General features: G+C 38.6%; 1 protein-coding gene across 4 annotated transcripts; it reads right to left on the bottom strand.

The window, feature by feature from the left end:
* Positions 1–277: 277 nt before the first annotated feature.
* Positions 278–23,221, bottom strand: clip1 (CAP-Gly domain containing linker protein 1). Of its 4 annotated transcripts, XM_022757643.1 has the most exons (26): positions 23,026–23,221; positions 21,181–21,743; positions 20,367–20,491; positions 20,024–20,240; positions 19,713–19,910; positions 19,485–19,576; positions 19,115–19,175; positions 16,264–16,368; positions 13,939–14,847; positions 13,615–13,731; positions 13,299–13,356; positions 13,101–13,184; positions 12,846–13,002; positions 12,424–12,589; positions 12,018–12,233; positions 6,786–6,923; positions 6,040–6,146; positions 5,735–5,855; positions 5,567–5,619; positions 5,362–5,382; positions 4,703–4,820; positions 3,652–3,802; positions 3,453–3,505; positions 2,746–2,751; positions 2,062–2,189; positions 278–1,305 (listed from the first exon to the last, which is right to left on the bottom strand). In XM_022757643.1, exons 1-26 carry the CDS (start codon positions 23,114–23,116, stop codon positions 1,077–1,079), a joined length of 4,284 nt encoding a protein of 1,427 aa, XP_022613364.1. In that variant the 5' UTR covers positions 23,117–23,221; the 3' UTR covers positions 278–1,076. The 4 variants fall into 4 exon arrangements, with proteins under 4 accessions (XP_022613364.1, XP_022613365.1, XP_022613366.1 ...); XM_022757644.1 differs by lacking the exon at positions 2,746–2,751; XM_022757645.1 differs by lacking the exon at positions 5,362–5,382.
* Positions 23,222–24,493: the final 1,272 nt, after the last annotated feature.

Below are 24,493 nucleotides of genomic sequence, written 5' to 3'. Positions count from 1 at the left end.
GCATATTTTTTAAGATAACTGTGTTTAAGCAAATTATCACTGATTTACTTAAAGAAAACCTGACAGCGGCCATATGAATACTAGTTATTTCCTAAACTCGGGCTTTGCGTAAAATATTATGTAGATGTCATATGTAGTGTATTGTGATCATTGTTCATGACAGGACTTGGCAACAGGGTACAAGTATAATGCACAGACACTGTGCATAGTGCTTTCAGTTGAACAATTAAGAGATGTTTGATTTTTAATTTATACATAAATTTAATTTATTTTTATACAGATATTCAAAACATTTTTAAAGAAATGCCTAAGTTTTATATTGTTTCATACAGAAATGATCTTTTAATTGTGAAGAAACTTTTTGGAAAGGCCACTTCACTGGAACTGAGGGCTTTAAGTTTAACTGCTTCTTTCTTACCAATTGTCCAGTAGTCCCTTAATGAAGACCATAAAAAAGTTCCTATTAAAGCCAAAAAACAGCACTGGGTTTCACTGCTTCACTCCAGGCAAGAGCGAGCAAATCCCCACCCCTTCACAAAATTACACACATACTATCAAACCTTTAAAGAGTACATAGTATTTCCAGGCATAAAAAAATAAACTATAGCTCACCAATTTCTGCGCAAATTGACAATTGTTTTTCAATCAAGTAATTTACAGTTTCAAATAAAGACCTTTTATGATACTATATTATCTTTGTAACCCCCGACAAGCTGTGCAATGTTAGGATATTGATAAATTAAATGATCTGAAGAAGTACATCACTTCTCCCACAATAATATGTCCACCTACAGTATCCCCTCACTCAAACAAACCAAGGATATTTATCCTTTCTCCTCCAAAGTCATTTACAATTACAAATACAAACTGTTAACTGCTGAATATTAATTTTCTGGATGAGATTCTGAGGAGTCTGTTCTCCTTTAAGAGCGCTTAAGGGCTGGTGTGGACAATAAAGACGCTTGGCAAAAACAAGCACACAAAATGCACACACACAAACTAAAACCCCAAAAGCACTGCTTTATCTCACATGATGTGCAAATATAATGATTGTGCGGACGAGGGTTAAAAAGGCTTTAAAAGGTCTGGTCATCGTTACAGGATTCGGTCCAGTGGCCAAAGACCTCACAGATGTCACAGTAGGGCCGTTCTTCGCCCTTATTGCCATGGTAGGTAGTGTGTGGAGGTGAGTCGGGCATCTGCATTTGTGTGGGACAGTCCTCAGTGTCATGGAGGTCGAAGCAGTCGCAGATGTCACAGAACAGCCTTGGGGGAGGCTTCTTCTTGGCGGGTTCCTGTCCATGGCTGCAGAGAAAAGAAAGCATCTCTGTGTAACTGGCTGTCCAGTGATGTAAAAAGTTGAGTTGTACTGCCACACAGCTGCCGTTATTTTAATAGAAGTGTGCGACAGTCTGATATGAGTGGTACGGTATATTTTTAGTAATCAACAAAAGATGTATAACTATAAGATGTATAACTAGCTATCAAAATGCATGTAATAAATAAATTAGGATATATACCTTGAGTGTGTTGAAAGTATGCATGCAACAAGTAAGCAAGACATTGACACTGAATGTGCCTAAAGTGAGTTGTGTAGTGTTAAGTGCGCAAACAACATAAATCAGATCATACTGTAAGAAAAGACCTACACATACAAAGAAACATCCAATGGGAACTGAGGGCCATCAGTGTGTAAAAATAATGCATTAGGACCAATGAAAAAATTGGAATAGTTGGGCTGATTCAGCAACTTCAAGAAAAGAACCTAATAAAGAAAAGAAGGGGATGCCCTGAGGAGTTTGGTGGAGACTCCTCAGGGCATATAAGGAGATGTTTGTTGGAATCTAGTTCAGTGCCTGTGTTCATGAACCAGCGTCTGTTTGCTGTATCTTACCTAAGGATCAGTAAATCTTAGAATCATACACTACTCTGCATTGTCTCTGTATATTTCTCTACTCTTCTCTGAACAAAAGCAATATTGCTATTGAACTTAAGTATTGCGGAAGACCCAACGATCTACTGGCCTTGTCTGAAGAGTTCTGCCATGATAACGGGACTTACCTATCATAGTTATCCAGCTCACTTGGATTATTCCCATTTAGAGCAGCAGCTGCCATTTTCTCAAGTTTGTCCTTGAGTTCCTCATTCTTCCTCTGGAGGTCAACGATGACGGAATTCAGAAACTCAATCTGTACAGGAAATACAAAACAGTAGTATCATTGTTGCTGTTGGCGCTGATAATCTATTGTCTATGAACTACTTTTCTTACACAAAATTTATGTTCAATATTGATATAGGGGTCTCTCTGTAAAGTGTATTAACTGTATTATGTGCCAAGGCTTTACTTCAATTCTATCACAAGGACTGTAGATAACAGTAACTACACTTTGCTATATCAACAAAGTAATTAAATCAGTCTTGAGTACACCACTGTGAGTCGTCAGCCAAAGAAAAATTGAAGCTTGGAATGAGTCACTAGGAGATTTCTGTAAAATACCCACTTATGATGAGTGAGTCTCACTGAGTAAAAGTGATCCTTGCAGATCTGATATTTGCTAAGCATATATGATAACTGAAATTTTCCCTGGGAATTACAGGTATTGAGAAATCAAGCTTGATATTTCTTTGGAAGATGTAGTTTTGTAGTATTGACACCAACTATAATGTGATCCACTGGACAAAACATAAGAGCCACAGTGACAGACAAACATGCACAAGTGAAGCTGATGAAAAACATTAACAAACCGCTGCCTGATGGTGGTGTAGCATTGCCAACATCAGAGACAGGGCAGAGGAAAGGAGTTGGCATTTAAGAAAGAGAAGGAGAGGGAGAAGAAAAAAAAAAGATTCAAATTAGGACCCACCTACTGCCAGACAACACACTCAAGTCATCACTGACACAGATAACACAGTATAACATTTTATAGTAAACAGAGGCTGGAGATGAGACGCAAGTGATGGTTGTAAGACTGATGACACGCCGTTAGCTCACCACTTTGGGTGAAAAGTTCCACTACAACAGTGATAAAGATTCATTTGTCATATCAAGTGTCCCCTGCAAGAGCTGAGATGATGCCAGAAGTTCAATATGCTCTCAATGAAATTTCAAATCTATTTAGACCCATTTCACCTCTGTAAAACATTATACTGTAACAGCTACATGAGTCAACAGTGAACTGTAAAATTCAGTCTACTGCTACATGAGAAGTAGTATTTGTTAGTAAATGTAAGCAGCACAGTCATTTCACAAACAGCATTCAGAAAGATTGTTTCCATACCACTGCCCCAAATATGATGAAAATGTAAATGAAACTGGGTTATTGTCAAAACAAAAAATTGGGCAGGGTAGGAAAGTATCTTTACATTAAGTGTATGAATGGCAAAAAGCCCCACCCCCACCTATCCAGGCCCATGATTGGTATTATGCAGGAAAAGCACAACAGGATACACACCTGACTCTCTGCAGTTTCTTTATCCTCCCTTAGTTGGTCCAAAACTGCATCACCTGGAAACATCATCAAGAACAAGATTACGTGGAAAACAGGAGTGGACTCATTAATCACCCTTTTCTTTTTGAGGTCATCTCACAGAGAACTGATCCCAGTATTACCAGAAATATTAGCTGTAAGTATGATTTAAGCCCAGTATTACCTGAGGACTTGTTGATGGTTTCAGGCCCTGCAGCCAGGTCCTTCTCCAGTCTCCTGACACGCTCCTGTAGAGTAGCCTTGTCCTGTTCCAAGGCCTGAATTGTACCCTGGAGTGTCTTAACTGAGGCACTTTCCCCACGCAGTGCAGCCAGCTAAGAAGAAAACAACCCATGCTATTCAATGGTGGAAAATGGTTCGTTTCTTGGACAAAATATTACTGGCATATGGTTATGATACCAAGAGAAATACATCACCAAATGACAATTTATTGCCAACAATTGTCAAATTGAATTTGTGCTTGTATTAGCACAAATTCAATTTGACGATTACATCTAAAAAAGATAAGCAGCAGAGCTTTCGTTCTCACAATCTTCTTTCAGGTTAAGCAGGCTGTAGATTGTTTTATGAGCAAATGCAAAATGAAAGCAGGACATGATTGTTTGACCTAGAAATGACATCCTGTTGGCCTCTGCAATGTGGGAAATGTATTTTCAAGGTCTACAGTCATTCTAAAGTCTTATTTACCAACTATGAAAAGAAAATGACAAAAGCTACATATGGGCTTTAACAGGCAATCCTGTTAAAAAAAGGCTGTGACCAAGCATTCTCGTGTCTTCCTTTAGTCCAAGTGAATGTTTCTGCCAGATGTAATGAATTTTCTCAAGGTGGTCTTGAGATGTCACATTTAAGAGGCCAAAAATATAATTTGTGAGGTCACAGTGACCTTGACCTTTAACCACCAAAATCTAATCACTTCATCCTTGAGTCAAAATTAATGTTTGTACCAAATTCCGCCAAGGGATTACAAAGATAGGTGAGGAGATTTTGATGCGAGGGTGCCAAAAAACAAACAAACAAAAAAAAAACAGAAAAAACAAAAACAAAACAAAAACATAAATACATTAATAAAGAAGACAAAGTTTGTGCTTCAAAATCTTTTCTATGCAACTCTTGACTTGCTTAAATTAATTTTTTGCATGCTCAACAGTTTTGTCAACAATTTGCCATACCAGCTGACAACAAGAGAGTACCATTATACATTAAATTCTCACCTCGCTCCCGAGCTTTTCCACCTGCTGGTCCTTTTCTGAGATTAAGGCACTGTTTTTATGGATGGACTGTTGGAGGGCGGCCTTCTCCTTGTCCAACTGTCCTTTCAAGGTGCTCTCACTACGAAATACACAATATCAACTAAATCTCTCAAGAGATACAATATTTCTGGGCAGAGAAGAACTGGCCCCATTTTATCAAAATGTTTGTCACCAGACCTATTAATCTGGAGCTCAAATTACTGGGCCATTATTATAAATACTGTAAACTCTACTGTAAAACTACTGTAAGTGCCATATAGAAAATGAGCCCCCCAAAAAAGCATTTTTTTTCCCCTATTGCAGTTTTTGGTCAAGTTTTTTGGTACACTTGCTTAAATGGTAAGATGGCATATGAAAAGATATTACAAATATTTTTTCATAGTCATTGTATTTGACTAGGAAATAAAGTAAGAGATTCAAAGCACAGTGGCAAAAAAACACATACCATTAAGTGAAAACATGTGAAACTGGAATGAGGCTGTGGGTACAATTACTTTTTGTAGAATGACTTAGGATGTGTCATGCTAATGTTCCTATTTGTCTGCCTACACACATCTGGTTTATACAAAGGTACTATTACATGCTCACTGACGTCATGTAATATTAAGAGTGTGAAGTACCTGAAGGCATTATTTGGCAGGCTTTAAAAAGGAAAAGAACAGCATTATATATCAATCGCTTAATCACAAATGCAATGCATATTATCAAATGTCACACAGATTAAACTATTTATGCTTATTTAGACAACAGGCTTTAAAAATACCTCACATAATACTGGTGAAAATGAAACTACCCAAATCATAAAATGATCGTGTAGAGTCTTACCTTTGCTTCAACTCTTCCAACTGCTTTTTGAGTTTTGAGTAGTCATCTTCAAGCTAAGGAAAAAAAAAAGTTCAAATTCAATCAGCAGATCAACAAATGAAATACAAAATGATCTGATACTTGTAGATTTATGTAAGATCTTTAAAACAAAGATGTAAAGTGTTGCACCTTCACAAGATCACTCTGGTCTTTGTGATTGTTATCAAGATCCTGAGTCAGCTTGCTGTTTTCATCTTGGAGTATCTGTAGGGACTGCGACTTCACAGAAACTGCTTCTTTAAGCTCCTCACTGACAAATAAAAATGTTAGAATCATCTAAAAAATTCATACAACTCATGTAGACCATTCATTGGCTTGTAGAAACCCTGTCACAAATGTCTCTCAATTTACTGTAACTCACTAATTCTATCATACTATTCAAATTTAAATTAGACAGATTTCTGCTGAGTCAACAGAAAAGTTGGCATACTCACATTTCCTTGCACAGACTCTTGGTCCTCTGAGTTTCTGTGCAAAGCTGATCTTTGGATACATTCAGATCTTCTTGGTACTTGGAATTCTCTTTCTTCAATGTTTTTAGCTAAAACAATATTTAGAACTTCAGGACATACAAATCAAATATTTCACTTAACTCTATTCCTCTTAGGCCCTGTTCAGACCTGGCATTAACAACCATCTCGGGTGATATGATCATAAGTAGACAGCTCTGAGTACAAATCTGAACGCACCCAAGATGAATTGAAGACGAATTTGAGATCCATCACTCAGACCACATTCAGAGGTTGGGCGTTATGTGGCCACATTCTTTTAGCAGTGTGGACGCAAATGCGTCTTGGGTCACATTGAAGGATTGCCTCCTCAACTGACATCCTCTGCCAGTTTAATTAGTCCCACAACAGTTTTATAATGAACTAAAAATATTTTACTATTTCAAATGGCTAAAACCTTATCTTACAGCTGTGCGCAGTGCTTTTGATTAGCTCATACATGTTCACTTGCATATAGAATGGGGAAGTGAGATTCGTTCATGTGGAGACGCATCTTAATGCCAGGTGTGAACTGACATACTTAGAGCTGTCCACTTGTGATCGGATCACTGAAGACGCATGTTAATGCTAGGTCTGAACAGCACCTTACATATACAGTATTGCTTGATAAGAAGACCACTTCACTACTAGAGGCTTATATGAGCAATTTTCCTGCAATAGCCATCTCTTACCTGGGTCTCTATCTCCAGCTTGGAGCTCCAGAGCTCTTCCAACAAAGATTGGGCTTTGTTCTTCTCCTGAATCAAACTAGCTTTCTCTTCTGTCAGCTGTTTGAGAGCATCAACAGTTTTTCCAGAGGCTTCTATAGCCTAAACAGTGCGCGAGCAGGAAATTCAGTAAGAACAACATTTCAAATTGATGACCCAAGGACCCCGGAATAAGGAAATTGCAAATACAATTTGAATTCAACCAATTATCTAATTTTAGTACCATTTAATAAATTAACTGCATGCTTAATAAACCAGCTATCTTGATAACTGATTTAGAATCAGTTATCCAAATATTACTTTATTGGAATTTGTCACAACCAATCCCAACCAGAAGGTTGACAATTAACAACATAAATATTCCACTGGAGAAAATAATTAGTATATATTCTAAAATACAATATTACAACCTGTGGCCTCAGAACGGATCCTGACAACCTACAAACAACTTAACTGTAAAGAGTCAGTGAAAAAAAAAAAAACTTTAATTGGTAGTCCTTTAAAGGTAGTCTCTGTAGGACTTTCTCAAATCCTATATAAAATTGTAGCAAAACCTTAACGCCTGAAAGATGCCGTACATCAACATATTTAATTATTTCTGTACATACTATTTTTTTTTCCTAGAGATTTTGACCAAGAACTTAAAATTGGACTGAATGACATTGTAAAGCAGATTATTGGAGCTATAATTTCTATAAAGAAAAACTAATGAAAACTTATTTCACAGCAATATGCTGAGAAATACCCACATCTACGATCTTGTGCATTAACATTATGATGTATTAACATCAACAATGAATCAAATACAATCAAATGAAATATGAAACATCATCAGAGGGTGAGTGTGATCACCTTAACCCTACATAATCATGTACCCTAGAAGAATTTCACCTCAAGTTAGATCACGTTATAAGCCCACAGGCAAAGGCTGGGAACTAGGGGTATAAATAGCGGTTAGTAAATGGAAGATGAAAGTTAGACACGAAAATAAAAGGATAGAGGAAAGGGAGACAAACCAGCATGCATGCAGTGAGAAGGTGCATAGCCCCAGCCACTCTAAGTTGTGTGTGTCAGTGATTACTACTGTAGGAGGAATACCTCAAGCTGCTTAGAAATGGCATTTTTTAGTTGGGACTCGAGCTGCCTGACTTGCTGGGTAGCTTCATCCATCTCCACCTGCAGGGCATTCTTCTGAGCTGTTAGGTTTGAGATGCTGGAGGAATTCTCTTCTTTTACAACAGCAGAAGCTGATACTTCTGCAACAGCATTCTTGTATTGCTTTTCTAAAAGTTCTTTGTCAGTTTCTAGGCCCTTGACATCAGCCTCTAGTTGTTTCTGGCTAGCCTGCAACTTTTCCAACTCTTCACGGAGCCTTGACCGTTCAGCAAGCCAATTTTCTTGGCTTTTGTGGAGATAAGAAACATCCTGCTCCAATTTACATTGTCCAGCTAAAAGGTCCTCTTTCTCTGTGGTCAAGAAGGTAATCTGTTTTCCCATCTCCTCAAGCTTAGATAATAGCTCTTTTTTATCTTCTGTCAACTGACTGGTTTCTTGCTCTTGCTGCTTCAGTTGTGTTTTCAAAGCATCCATATCTTCCATAAAAGACTTGTTTTGCTTATGAGCGTTCTTAAGGTTAGAGGAAAACTCTTTATTTTCTTGTGTAACTCTGGACAATGTTTCCTGCAGCTCATCAATTTGCTTGGTAAGACCATCCTTGTCAGATATCCTTTTTTTCCGTTCATTGGATTCAGCCTCTAGTTGAGTCTCAAGAAGTAGCTTTGCCTCTGACATTGATTCAGTTTGACTTTGTAACTTCTGGATCTCCAGAAGCAGCCCCTGGTTCTCTTTCTGGAAGGACTGCACTTTTTTGTCAGTCTCCGTCTGCAACGACTGCAGATGCTGACAGTCTTTTGTAAGGTTATCCACCTGTTGAACAAGTTCTAAATTAGCCTTCTCAAAATCCATTTTTAGTTTACTATGCTCTTGAACAAGTTCAGTTTTGCCCTTGACAAGAATTTCAATATCAGAGTTATGTTTCTGCAGTTTATTTTGTAGGTCAGTCTTTTCTCGTTTCAAAGAGGTCACTTCTGCTTCAAGTTTGTCTTTTTGCAGTTTGTTTTCCTCTAGCATTGTTGTTAAATGAGACTTCTCTTGAATAAGGTCAGCATTAGCTCTGCAGTAACCTTCCAAATGGTCCTTAGTTGTTCGAATATCACTAGCTAGCTTATCGCGCTCAAGTGAAAGAACATTTTTCTCAGATATGGCTTTTGTGTGCTTCTCTTCTAACTCTCCTTTCTCCCCTGCCAAACGCTCATAATTCATATTCTGCTGCTCTAGTGATGAATCCAGGCTCATCTTTTCCTTTCGAATAGCATGTAGAACCATCTCAGTTTCAGAATTCTGAAGGCGAAATGCTTGCTTCTCTTGCTCAAAAGATGACAATACTTCTTTAAATTTCTCATTGGACTGAAACAGTTGTTCTGTTGAGATTTGAAGCCTCTCCTTTAATTCTTCTACCTCTTTGAGGAGTTCTTCCTTCTCATTATAGACCTTTCTTTGGATCGCAAGTAAGTCTTCCTTCTCCTGCAGAAGATGAAGTCTCTCAGAATCAGTCACCTGACTGCTTGTCTTGAACTCTTCTAGCATCTTGGCCAGGCTCATTTTTGAGGCTTTAAGTTCTTCACATTCACGGACAGAGCTCTCCAAGTCTTTCTTTGTAACAGTGAGCTTATTCTGAAGCTCCTCCTTCACTGTCTCAAGGCTATTTTTATCCAAAACAAAGGCACTGATTTCACAGGACATCTCCACCTTCTCTTTTGTCAATGTTTCTGTGAGTGCCTGCAGCTGGGTATTCTTCATTGTAAGATCTTCTTTTTGTAAGTTTAAAGATTTAAGTTTTTCCTGCAATTCGGCATTCTTAGCATCAAGAGATTTTTTGGCATTTCTAGCAGCATCTCTCTCTAAAATTAGATTGTCCTTCTCACACGTGAGCTTTGACCTGCTTTCATTGAGGTTCTCTTCAAGGCGGTTCCTCTCTTTGCAGACATTTTCATAATCCTCAAGTAGTTGCTTCCTTTTAGCCTGAATTTGCTGGATGTCCTGCTGATGCTTTAGGAGCAAGTCATTCTTCTCTGCATATTGTTTTTGAAGCTCTTCGATTTGGGCCTGGTGTTCACCTTCAGTATGCTTCAGGTTTGTGTTTTCAGTCTGCACCTCATGTAGAAGATCTTTTAGCTTCTCCAACTCTGTGTTCAATGAAATCCTTTCTTCGTTTGAGCGCTTGTTGTTGTTGAGCAATTCCTCTTGATTTTCTGAAAGCTCATTTCTGGTTATTAGCAGTTCTTTATTATGGACAGAAAGCTCCTGGTGACTAATCTCAAGGGCAGAGAACTTTGTCTGCACATCTGAAAGCTGTTTCTCCAGTTTGTCTTTCTCAGCCTTAACATCCTCACTTTCCTTACAAATGGTTTCCAGATCTAGACTCTGCTTTTCCAGTTTTTTGGACAATTGTTCAACGTCATGCTTGTAGGAGTCAAGCTCAGCAGAAAGACACTGGGAAAATAAAGATGAAAGGAAAAAAAGTAGGGGAATATATATATGCAGGGAAAAGTAAGATGAATCAAAAAATAAACCAAGCAGATATGGACATAAGTGATATGGTTTTGGAAATGTTAAGCTGCAGAAGCATCAAAAATGGTAAAAGATCGCACCACAGCTTACACCACAATAAAGAAAAAAAAAGAAAAAAAAAAAAAGTGGAACATTTTCACTTCAACCCTTACTTACTTTAAATAAATATATTAATTACACTGATGCCAACAAATTTTACTGACATATAAACAAAGAGTGGCTGATAGCTGCCGGAGAGTATAATTATTATGTCATTTATAGCATTTTATACAGCACTTACTTGAATTACTATGGGGATCCACACTACATACATATTTTCTATGTGTATTATTGTATTGAAAATGAAAAGAAAAATGCGTTTTGTGATGTACAAATTTCACTAACTTTTACTTACTTACTGTCACTTGTACTATCTTTTTCTTAGGAAGTGAAAATGTTCTACTTAAATGCAATATCAGGCTAATAAACAATGCTAGCAGGGGTTCATAACAAAAGCAGTTAACAGTTACTGTAATTTGAAAGAACATTTCAATCAGTATCTAAACATATAGTATGTAAATTGTAACTAGTGACTGAGCTTGAACTGAACTTGAATCCTACCTAGTGCATAACTATCTATTGAGCAGCCCAAACCAAATTTATTTTACTGTGATCTGTTTGTAAGGCTTTTCCAATAACCATAAATTGTCTTAAAATACATTAAAGACATAATTTCATAAGGTGAACCCCTGCAAGCATATAGCACTCCAATATAGAGCTAAGATGAATATGAAAAAGGAGGTTATTGTCCTAAATGTCAGGGGGGAACTTATCACAAATAATCTGTATGATGGTAAGAGTGAAAATGTTGTTGATAATACACATCAATCATACACATTAATCACTGATGTTAAATGAAGGGAAAAATTGTTACACAGTTACAAATAGTCTCCCTTGTTGTAACATTCTGTTTTAGAGTTTAAACTGGTGTTAACATCTGTGCTGTGTTTAAAGGGGCTATATTTAAGTTTTCTTGGCATATGTAAGCTTCAGCCATCATAACGTTTACAACACAAGAAGTTATAATACGCCACCAGAGCAGCACTACTTCTTCAGGGGAGACTGGACGTTACAATGACTTGCTATCGGAAAGTCATGAGACAGGCTGGCTGGACTGGAGCTATCTGGTGAGCATGCTAACTTCAGTATAAGAAAAGCAGTGATAGAAATAGAAGCAAAACAAGAGTTAACATTGGTGTTGCTTTTCACTGCTCCATACAGCCCTTGGTGAGTAAAGGAAGTATGATGCTGAATTCACAATGTTTCTTCTAGACTGGAAAGCAAAGAGCTATTAATGCCATTGTTGGCTGTGCAGTAATGGCAAAAACTTACATATAGGTCCTTTAAAAAACAAATTTTCATCTACAAATAGGAACAGTGATATTTTTCCTGATGACTTGATCAACCATTAAACCATTAGTAAAAATATATAATAAATGAAGCATAATTTTTACATTACACTTTGCAGAGAACTGAAATCACATTGATTCAACTAATATGTCTGTGCCTATGTGGGTTTGTCTTTACCTGAGCCTGTTCCTTGTATGGCTGTAGCTCAGACACCGACTTCTCCAGCTCCTGGGTTTTGTCCTTGGAGGAGGAGAGCTCCTGGTTTAACTTGTCAACCTGACTCTGCAGCACCTCAAGTTCCTTCACATGGAGCTCTGAGGCCTGACACAGGGATTTCTCTTGAGAGGCCTTCAGCTCCTCAACCAGGCTCTCACCTTGTTTAACAGCCTTCTCCTAGAAAGGTTGGTGAAATGTGAAAGGCAATAACTAATCACATTACAGCATTTCTGTACTTGTTTTAAATCAGCCAGTTACTTAAGTAGACACTTAAGTGAAACAGGTGGGAGATTTTAAATCAAGTATTTCAAATGTTAAAAGTATCTGACATACAATTCTCATTTTGTGAGGGCCCTAGAATACTAACCAAGGTAGTAATCTTTTCCTGAAGGCTTCTTAATTGAGACTGATGTGCATCTCTGGTCTCTTTCAGCTCCTGCTCTTTGCGGGACTGTTCCTGCTGGAGTTGTTCATTAAAGTGTGCCACCTTCTCCTTCTCCTCTGCAACTTGACTCTGTAGCTCCTCAAGCCTCCTGAGTGATGACAAAAAAAAGAGTCAGAGAACAAAAAAAACAAAACGTGATCTGAAGGTCACAAATTAGATGAAAAATAAATTCACTTAAATAAATCCTAAAGCATGGAATAAAACAAAAGCAAGATATTTGCATATTGATTATAACATGTCAATGCAAAGTAAGTATCCACTTCTAACATGACTGATATAATTAGTTTCAAGTGCAGTAATAAAGTAATATAAAATCAGGGAATAATGAAATCTGGTAGGCCTACCTTTCTTTCTGTATGAGGTCTTCATTCATTTTGGTCAGCTGTACTGAACTGTCACCAGATGCCTTCATCATGTCTGAAATATCATTTTCGAGCTTGTTTTTATCCTTTGAAAACTGCTCAAGCTTTTCATCTGCAGTCTTCAGCTTCCTCTCAAGCCCTGATTGAAAACAACATGAGTTTGCTTGTATGATCTACAAGTTTTAAAAATATACTACAGCAATAACAAACAAAAGAATGTAGTTTGAATAATCTCACCAGCAAGTTGACTTCTTAGAGATTCTGATTCTGTGGTCAGGGATGTGCACTTCTCTTCCTTCTTGCTGAGCTTCACAAGTGTTTCTGCAAAATGTTACATTTTAGATTCTAGAAGCTGTTGTAAACTGAAAAAGGCAAAATGCAGCAGATGATAGGAAAAGGTGGAAGGAACAAAGAACAACTGTTTAAATTATTTACCTTGCATAGTTTTTGCTGATTTTGTCTGTTCCTCTGTGCTTTCAGCCAACTTTTGTTTCTGTGGGGAAAAATCATTTTACATTATATAATATTTTTGTATGCTTTTTCAGCAATATAGAAATGTACAAGTCAAAATTTGAGGAGTGTTATTTTCGTGGTTTGTACAGGGGTACTTTAGAAACAGTGACACAATTACATACTTTGTTCATCAGAGAGCACTTTAAAAGTTTTTAACTACATTAAAAAGCCCAGTGATTTAATTCCTAAAGCAAAACAGACACTGTATCCACATCCAATATTATGCCATGAGCCTCACCAAGCCTCCAAGTTCCTGTTCCATGGTGTCCTTCTCCTGCTTTACAGTGGTCAGGGTCTGCTGTAAAGAAAGGACTTCCTTCTTTTGGCCCTCCAACTGAGAGCTCAATTCACTAACCTATAGCATGTCAAGTAAAAAAATTCAGTAACAGCAAAGAAATCTGAACATTAAAACTAAACATTAATAAAGCAATGACCAACAATCATTGTCTGAAAATACCATACTTGACAGAAGTAGTAAGGACACCACTTTGCTAAGACATGGCAAATACATATACAAATACACATACCATTGAAATGGGAAAGGAGGTGAATAAAAACCCACCTTAGCACCTTGATTGTTTCCTTGGTTCTGAATATCCTCTAACTGACTCTTCAAGGTCACAACCTCCTGGTTACTTTGTGCTACTTGGCTGCGCAGAGCCACCATCTCTGCCATCTGCTCTTTGGTTTCTCTGTCCTTGTCTTGGGTCTGTTGTGCCAACATTGCTTCTTTCTCCTCAAGCTCCTTTACCCTAAGTTCAGCAGTATGAAGCTTTCCAAGAACATCTTCCATCTCTACAAGGTGCTGTTCCTCTGCTTTTTCAACGCTGGACCGCAGCGACTCCTCCAGTCGCTCCTTTTCTTCAGTCAAAGACAAGAGTTGTGCCTTCAGGGCCTGCATCTCCCGAGTCCAAGCTGTGGTGTCAGCATCATGTTTGGCTCCAGCCTCCTCTAGAGCCAACTTGTGCTCTACCTTCAGTCTCTCTAGTGCACTTTTGGTCTCTACAAGCTCTTCTGTCTGGGCACCAGCACCTTTGCTGAAGGACACCTTTAGCTCCTCCATTGCTTGCTGGTGAGAGGCAATGGCAGATTCCAACTTAGAACGCCACAGTTCAGTAATGTCCGCTTTCTCCTTCTCAGCTTGACTTAAACGCATCTGCAACTGCTCGTTGTCACCAGAGATCCTCACAGATGTAGCCTGAAGCTGGGCAACTGCCTCACTGTGAGTCTTTTCTTTAGCTTCTAGCTTCTCCTTGTATTTTGCCAGCTCTTCTTGCTGCTTAGCTTCTTGGGAAGTCAACTGATCCCTAAGAGAATTTATCTCTTCCAGAAGAGGAGAAAGAGTAGCGTCAGAGTCCGCTGAGCCTTCCTGGGTCCCAAGACGCAGCTGCAGGTCAGCTACCTCTCTTGTACGCATTGTAAGGTCCTTTTCAAGCTCCATTATACGGGACCTTTCCGACACAGTAGCAACCTTTAAAAGCAGAAATCTTGCATTTAAAAATGTGTCAGAATCTAACATAGTGGACCAGTGTGCACTAACAAAAGCGTATTAAGAGGCTTACATCATACTTAACTATTATTAAACAAATGAAAAACGAATTAGTAAACTGAAATAATACATAAAGCTCTTGGTAACAGTGAAACTACGCTTACGGCGAGGTAAGCTGTTCAACTTGCTTGGGTATAAAACCACTGATCCCAAAAATACAAGGTGTTATACTGACCTCTTGTGGCTATAAAGGGTACAAAGAATGGAAGTGAACACTGAAAGCATGAATGGAGCTACAGCATTGTGCAAGACATTTTCCACCATCCATTTAATTAAAAGGCTTCATCACTGAATTAATGCTATTTTTGAAGAGAATTATGTACTAAGAAAAATCTATAAAATTACTCTCAGGGAGAATTGGCATGTCCTATTATTTTTATATTAATCCACCTATATACCAAATCTATGTTTTTTCAATGTTCTCAAACATGCATCTCTTTTAGCTGCTTCAACATAATATTTAACAGCTTGGTTGAGACATTGAGTTTTCCTCAAAAATCAACATTTTCTTAATGAAATCATTTGCAAAAAGGATCCTATAGAAACTATGGCCCTCATCCTCATGACACTACAAGAGACATATTTTTACTGATTCTTCTCATAACTATAATACACTAGGGGAACACAACGATGCATAGTCTGGGAGGTGGAGCAGGTTTTAGACTAGGATAATGCAGGGACACCAAATAAGCAGGACAAATGGATGCTGGGAAGGACTGGGGAAGTAGAACATAGGATAACCAAGCTAATCAATAATAACTGATTAGCTGGGGACAAGGGGGAAGTTTGTCTGTCTGGTTAAGCAGTGATACCAGTAAAGCAAAAGTGAGTTCAGTTTTGAGTAACTTATTGGAAAATAGTACAAAAGAGCAGTCACTCGAGACAGCTGAAAGATGCATGCGGTTATTTGTTTGACAGTTATAATAGAAATTTATATTTTTCAATGTAAAATAATTTTGAATGAATCAATTTAAATGTAAGGGAAGTTAATATTTCAAAAATGGTTACAGAATTCATGTTCAGCTAATTCCACAAACTGTGATGCACAATTTGCAACTAGAACTTTAAGCAGAATGTGATTTGAGCCTTTAAACAAACCTCATACATATAGTAGTTTATTATTTGATTTAATTTGTTTGCTGTCAAAGCAGGAGTACTGTTTTTCTTATGTGAAGCTGGAAAAATGCATTTGAGGTGTTCAATCACCACAAACCCATACAAAGCAAAGCTCCAGTTACTGCTTGGCACCTCTCTGTACCCCTTGCAAATGTTTTGGCCACTATCCCCGGCCCAGGCCCTCTTTTCCAACGCAGCACGCTGCAGAGCAGAATTCATTACCCTAGTGTCTTCTAACTCTCTTTGGAGTTTCTCAGCTTTGGTCTTTTCAAAGAGCAGGCTCTGTTCAAGCTCCTTAATGTGGGCATGCTCCAGTCTGGTCTGCGTCTGTTAGTAAACAAGGGGGAGAGGAAGAGAACACACCAGTGCCACCATCACATGCCAGCCCAACACAGACAGAGAGGGAAGGAGACAGGAGAGAGGATAGAGGGGTTTGGACAGTGATTATGGAGATGGGGTGTGTGTGTGTGTGTGTGTGTGTGTGTGTGTGTGTGTGTGTGTGTGTATTTAGGAGGTTGGGGAAAGGATATTGGGTGGAGGTGACCAGTGGTGGATGAGTGAAAATGGGATGATATCCAATGCAGAACTTTCAGGCTGTGCCATTAAGAGCTGAACATAAGGAATTTTGTGAAAGAATGATGGAAAGTACAAGACAGGCAGCAAAAGAAGGGGGGCATGTGTTATGGATGTTCAGGGTGAGTATGTTGATGGAGGCAATTTAGAAGTAACCATGCAAAATAGACACCTGGTGAACAAAGCACGTTGATTGTTATTATACACAGAAACTTTTATAATGTGTAAAGCCAGCAAGTAGATAGCATAAAAATGACTTCACCATGTCATTGAGAGAAAGCAGTGATGGTTGTTTTCTAAACCCTACACTTAATTCTGTAATATGAGGTTAATGCATTATATCATACAGAAGATATCTAACGCTGTAGAACTGTCATATTAAACTGACAATAGAAAGTCAATACAAAGACAGTTTCTTTTGGATTTTTTGGATTTTCAGCTACACCCCCATTATTTACTGCACTGATCCAAATATCTTGTTTATTTCACTCATCTTATTTAGGACTTTGGTCTAGATTTCGTACAAAACCCTACAGCATTATCAGCCTCCACACTGCTTTCTCTCTTTCGTGATAAGGCCATTGCCCACACTGTATAATGTAAGTACTGTATAAGAAACCACCAGCTATCAGACCACCATGTGCAGGATTTGTGACGAGCTTAAAAGAAATCAATCAGTAACAAGCATGTGGGGCTCAAGAAACAAAGGATTCCCTTTTGACTTCTTGGTATTGTGTGCTATGAGTAAGGGTTTAATGGCAACTTAATGAAGCATTTCCTGCTTCTAGTCATACATGTTACCAAGTGTATGTTACCTTAAGGTTTCTTTTTGAAAGGGGAATAGCACCTTTTTAAATGTTATGTGTGTTACGTGACATTTGGTCTTCTCCCTGACAAAGTTAACTATCATGTCTAACTAACTATTTGAAATACTACACTCAAAGGTAATGAATGAAGCAAGGAAAGGTGTGACTATAGAAGTATAACAATTACATTTTGGGGCTCACTGTACATTTCATTTCATTCTGATTGTAAAAACTTAGACACTGTATGTAGCCACTGTTCATTGTCTGTGTAGTTATAAAATATAATTTAGCTTGAGAAAATGTATCTTTATATACAATTTACATTTGAATTCTTAAGATGAGTGTTATTCCCCTTTTGTTGTTGTGGGTAGACTGAATTCAAGTCTGTGACTGGGCAGTGGAATGACAAGGGAGCATCTCCAGTGGTTCCATGCTGAGCACTGGACCAACATGAAAGACGAGGACGAGAAAAGGAAGAAGAAGCAATAACATCACATCACTGAACAGGGAGGCACTGAGGGTTATAGCACAACATTAGTACACCTTCAACCTGAAGTCAACACAGCATTTCTGAGTTTGGCCTGTTTGAAGTATTTTTTGTTGGTGTATTTCAAGCTGCATGCAAGTTTTTAATATATCCACAGCTGTGAGTAAATAATAAAGTGTTAGTATAAATGTTTAAAAAAGAAGATAAAGGGGTATTCTAACCCTGTAGCCCTCATTTTAAACATCTATTTTGAGTTCGGATGCCTTCGGGGTAATTGAGATGGTTCCTTGTGTAGCACTGTGGAATAAATAACAAATCCTTTGATCAGATATGAACAGAGATACCACCGGGCCCCAGTAGTCTGCATATCCTAACTTGGGATGAGAACATGACTCACTTGAGAAAAGGAAAATGAGTAATCGGAGGCTACTGTGTTGAATTACTGTAAAATATTATGTGAAGGAAAAAGCAAAATGCAGGTCCCTTCGTAACACTAGGACAATAAACTCTTTTATCTCTTCATAACAGGCAAACATTGATAACATTTTCTAGTGATGAGTTCCCTAAATATATAATTTATCACACCACATTAAGTCTTCCCCTAGGCTCGTACTACAACATTAATATGCCTGTTAACTAGACAGGTTTACTGACCACATGAAGCCTCATTATCCTTAAAGCACATCATCTAATGCTAGATGAAGCCAGTTTCAAACTGCCCATGCAAAAACGCGTAGACATGTGATAAGTTTCTACTGCTAACACAAACAAGAGTTAACGCAAATGCTCTATCTGGACTTGACTGTAGCTCTGTGACAAGGGATACCAGTTAATTTTGTGCAATCGTAAAATGCATTGGACCTGCACCCAAGAAGAGAGACAAATGTAAACAAATTAATTAAATTACTTTCTTGACATGGATAAAGAACAAGGTTTATGTGAAATGGAATCCTGAGATGGAACCAGGATGCAGGGTGACTTGAGTGCCTGTTGCTTTTGACTTAATATTGAAAATTTACATTTTAAATCAGTGGGACAAAAATGTCAAGTTAAACATCTCTGCCACTTTTTTTCATTTAAAAAAAATAGCAATTTCTGATTTAATATTTTTGCAGTGATCAATGTCTTTTTTTTGTTTTTTTTTTTAAAACACAAATCTAACAAAATGTGTAAGTTGCAACAGTGTTGATCTGTGTTGTGCATTTACCTCCAAGTCTCCTTTGGTAATGCAAGCTTCCTCTACACGGAACTGAAGATCCTCCACCTTCCTATTTAACAGAAAAAAGCAATCTTACTCAAGCTTGTTAATTGGGGAACAGCCTAATTTTAATGATTAAGAGAAAGATAAAGCCTACGCAGGCAACCCTCTTTCCTCACGACTTTAAAAGACTAATATTATACCAGCATTATGATCTTATCTCTCATTTTCTCTAAACAAACTAAAAAAAGACCTTGAAAAATATAGGGTAAGTATAGATACTGATATGTCAGGATCATTATGGGGTCATAATAGATAGTTACAAACTGTCATGGGTGACTGTGTGCCTTTGACTTGTCATACCTCTGGGAATCCTTACCTACGTTCCTCCTCCAGCTGATTCAGCAGTTCCACTTTGTCTTTGTCTGCAGCTTCAACCAAGGCACGTAACTGATCCATCTTAGCTTCCATCTTCAACAAAAAGATCAGACATTGAACAAAAAAATTAGCATAAATGACAAGGCAATAAAGAGATTCTCTAATTCTAACAGTAATCTAGGATCAACAGCAGGGTAATCCAAACTAATCAACCACTGGGTGATCTGACCTGCTCCTGATCATCCCTGAGCAGACTAATTTCTTGCTCCATCTCTCCAACATGGCTAGTGGCCTTGGCAACCTCAGCTTTCTCCATGTCCCTCTCAGCCATTAACTGCTCAATATGCTGCTGCTTCTCCTTCAGCGCCTCCTGCAGGGCTGTAGTGCCTGAGATCTTTCGATTATACCGTGATGATGTCTCTGTTAGCTATGGAGAGAACAGAAGAGAAGCTTGGTCAGACTGGTAAGTAAGCAAAGCATAAAAGAATTGTATGAGTACATCTTCATATTTTTGTTACTGAGTGTGTCCATGTCTCTCACCAGGCCTGTGCGGCTGGGCTTGGCGCTGACAGAGGATGCCACAGAGCTCATGGTACTGATGGAAGAGGCACTAGGGCTTCTCTTCAGCCCAGATGGTGTGGCCACTACTTTCCGAACTGTTGTTTTTGCTTTGGCTGGCGTGGTGGAAGGGAAGCCAATGCGTGTGACTTTATGCACTGGAGCAAATAAGCCATATTTGGGCTGGCACTGAAAATATCTGGGGACAGATAATTGAATACAATCATGATAATGGAAGTTATAGTATGAATATCCACATATGCATGTGGATGACAAGTATAAAAACTTTTCTTTTAATTATTTACAAACCCAGTGGCTTATGTACCTTGTGCCTGCCACTGCCCCGTCATTCTTTCCTAAAGGCTCATCCAATTCCACACCACACCACTCGCCTTTGGCAAAATCTGTTTCTCCAAGGAAACGTACGACTCCTGCCTTTGTACCACCAACCTGACAGGAAAATACAAAACATTAGCCATTATTTAATCCCCTCAACAGATAAGGGAGGCCTAAAGACTAATCAGCTTTGCCTGGTAATAAACCCCTGAGATAATTCCATCAAAGCAACAGGAACAAACGTGTGCCAGCTTTGAAAATAATGTGGCAAACTGTCAACATGTGAAACTTTTTTTAATCTTATAATTATCTAAAAAACGCACAGCTGTAAGGTTTACATGATATTACATTAGTGGTAGCACATTTCCTCTGCGTCCCAATAGGCATGAGTGACACTTCCTCTTTAAATAATGTGTCACACAGCATCCTGGCTGAGGAAAGGGAGAAAAAAGGGAATCTGTAATGAGGAAGGAAGGTGCTCATCAAGATATAATCAGACCTACAGGACTGCACACAGATGGTGACTGCACTCAACAGTGTTAGTAACAGTACTTCCAATGACTCAGAGGTGGAAGTTTGGTGACATGAAGAGCAAGATACCATGTATCATGTGTTCATTTCTCTGAGATTGCTACACTGAAGAAAAGGAGGGTTCTGTGAGTCATGTGACTCTAAACAAGCATTGTTGCTAATGCCAGTTCTGCTAAAGAACAAAAAAGAATGTTAGATTTCAGTCACTTAGCTTAAATATCCACAGAAGGACAAGTTATCTTTTTTGTTTTAAATAATGCAACAAGCTTTACCAATACACGGTCACCCATCTTCAGTTCCCTTTCCCCTTTCTTGACTGATCCGGTCTCTGAGAGGTTGGAGATAGATTCGCTGTTGGTGCGTGCAAGGTTGGAAGATGGTGTAGCTGGTGTAGTTGGTGTAGTGGTGGAGGCCTTCTTGCCTGCTGTGGTAGTTGAGGGTAGAGTTGATTTTGTGGCAGGTGTATGCGAGGCTACGCTACCAACTGAAGGAGTGGGTGATGCAGCTCGGGAGGGCGGTGCCGTCTGAGTTCCATTAGCCTCCCCCTCTGTGCGAGACAACTTGGATGGTCGTGTAAATATACCTCGCAGGGCTTCACACTGGAAGTAGCGCACCCCTGCCACTGACCCATCATTCTTCCCAATTGGCTCATCTAGAACAATCCCTGCCCACTGTCCTGGGGCAAACTGTGTCTCTCCCAAAAACTGAATGTAGCCTGGCTTATTCCCATTCACCCAGACCCGTTCCCCAATCTGGAAGCTCTCTTCAGAATTTTGGGCATCTCCTCCACTGGCACTTGCAGCTGATTTGTCGGCCCCAGCAACTTTTGCTCCTGCTGATATATAAGGGGTGAGAAAGAGAACAGTTTTTTCAAAATCCATCAGTAACTGACTCGGACTGAATCATCATGCAATTCTGAAGTTTCATCTTTCCTGTTAAATGTGTTTACTTACTAACTTTAAAAGAAAGTGTAAGTGAACCTTGAGTTTAGAATATCTTAGAACAGTTGTGTGCTTCCAAAGTAAAGAATCAATCTCCACGTTCAATATTAAAGTCAGCATCACATCTATAGTGACAGTAATACTGCTGTGGTGAGAGAAATCTAGGCTAAATGTTTGAAAAGCTGGCTTTAACACAAATCATAAATTTTGGCAAGATAGTGGTGTAAAAGCTGTGATGTCTAGATCTCCTTGATGCCACCACCAATGCACACACAAAACTGATTCAACAAGATAAACATTAACTGCTCTTTCCCACATTTTGTGATCAGTTGGAATATATCAATTCACATAGGTGCCATTTTTATCATTATGTTGCACAAGTATAAACAATTGTTTTAAGCAAGGGTCTGACATACCAACTGCCTATTCAATAGGCCTGGGCAATATCCAAAATTTAATAACTTGATACATTCCAGCCCTAACATTGTGATATCAGATATTGTATTTTAGTGTTGTATTTTATGTTTAAGGTATAAGTGATGCATTTAATGATGATCTGACTTGGCAGCAGAGCAGATAGATAGATAGATAGATAGACATTATGAAAAATCTAACATGGCGGCAAATATCACAATATTTTATATAATCCAATATCAAATATCATTAAACTTTTACATCACTTATGATTTAATACAATCAAAAAACTCTATTGAGCAAACACAAAGGAGGGCTTATTGTAGTGCATATCCACTGGGATGTGAGACAGAAGAGCTTGTTAATGGGTGTCTTATTTTCTACAGTTTTTTTATCAGTTCTATCCATCCCATGAAATGAGCACCTTGTTTAGCTCTTCTGATGGAAGCTAGATGCCAAATTGGAGACTACTGCATGAACGTATACAAACTAGTCTTAGCTACAAGGTGTTGGAAGCTGAGCTGTATCATAACATGATAACAAAGTGGGACCTGCCAACCAGTATGGAGAAAGTGCAGCACAATGTGTGATATAATGTCACAATCACAAGCCCTACTGAAATGGGACAAGAAATGAAATCAAGTTGGTGCCAGCACCACAAGTATCAACCAACAACCCCTAGCTACGAAACATTCGATGGCAAACACTAAACTGTCACACTTTCACAACAAGATGAGAAGCTGGACACCAAGAGAATCTTACCTGTGCTGGGGTTGGTTTTGGGGGCTCCTGTCCCAGGTGGCCTAGCTATCTTGCTGGGCCCTTTGATCCCACTGGGCTTGGCTGTGCTCATGTTTCTTCCTGTGATCTGTTAGACCCACAAGGCTTGTGTCCGTCAGTGGGTACAGACTGACCCCAGACCATCAAAACAATTGGTTGCAACTATGTGTTGGCGAAGTTGTTCTCTTCGCACCAAAAAAAAAAAAAAAAAAAAAAGTTTTGAACAAAAATAAAAACCAGGAAAAGGGAGGAGGGAGAAAAAGTGGTGCTCACAAAAAGGGCCCTGTTTAGAGAGGGGGAAAAAAGAAACATTACATGACTTTGTTTAAACTTACTCAAATATATTTTACCAGGCACTCAAAGTATCACTGATGGCTAATTAATCAGGAATCTAATTATTTACCCAAGTTAATTCATCATTAAGGTAGTAAATGTATGTTGTATTTGCTGACTTCTCTCAGCTCTGATTCTGTGGGTGCCACTGACAGCCATTATTTACTTTGAGTAAACTAATGAATAGCGAGTACAGATATGACTTTGAGACATGCTCATTGACTTTGTTTTTGGTGCTCTGTTAATGGACGCATTTTGTTTCTGTTATGACAACGAGCTCCTCAGCAAACACCACGTCACAGTAAGACCTAAAAATAACCTGTCAAAGGCCAGCCAATATGTAGTCTATGTTGCTGCCATCATGATCTTCTGAATAGCTCATCATCTGTGACCTTGACCACAATACACACAGTACCCAAAACACTTTGTCTCACTCAGTCTATCATTCTGGCACATGAAATCATGTAAATCTGGTTGGCAGCTTTTTCTAAAATGGGATTACCGTAGAAACACAACCACCACCAGCAGGAGATTATCCTGTTGGTCAGATTTCCTCTCCACAGAAACTGATGAAACTACTATTTAAACATGTTCTCCCTGTTGTTAGGTGTTTTGCAATATGGCTGTGTGAAGGTGGCATCATTATAGTTTTTTATACAAGTATTGCCTTGATAAATTAAACCAAACAAGACCAAAACTACTGAGAAAATACTGCCAAGCATTTGGTTTCAAATCAATCTGACAGATCTGTAGCCTCTCAGCCTCTTTCAGAAGAAGGCTGCATCATACTATCATGATCTCTTCTCTGCAGAACAGTTTCACATCAGGTCAAGGACACCAAGTCTGATGCTTGTCTGATGATTGTGCAACTACAGCCAAAGCAGTGAAAGATAACCACACAAGAAACCTAAAGCAAGGATGACTCAACAATTACTACACAGTTATCATAGTAACTGCACACATGTAGTTTCATGAGCGCCTAGACAGTGTATGTATACAAACATGCTTCTGCCATGGTGCATTACAAAATTACATTTGGTAACAATTGTTTTGAAACAATTTTGGTTTTCAAAAATTTAGAATTTTCTTTGATTTATGAAATTGAAGGGATTCATGA

The sequence above is a fragment of the Seriola dumerili genome, unplaced genomic scaffold (genome assembly GCF_002260705.1).
Source record: "Seriola dumerili isolate Sdu_G_001 unplaced genomic scaffold, Sdu_1.0 BDQW01000290.1, whole genome shotgun sequence".
Taxonomy (NCBI): Eukaryota; Metazoa; Chordata; class Actinopteri; order Carangiformes; family Carangidae; genus Seriola; species Seriola dumerili.
The sequence above is the reverse complement of the archived record's forward strand: the minus strand, read 5'-3'. Positions and strand labels throughout refer to the sequence as shown.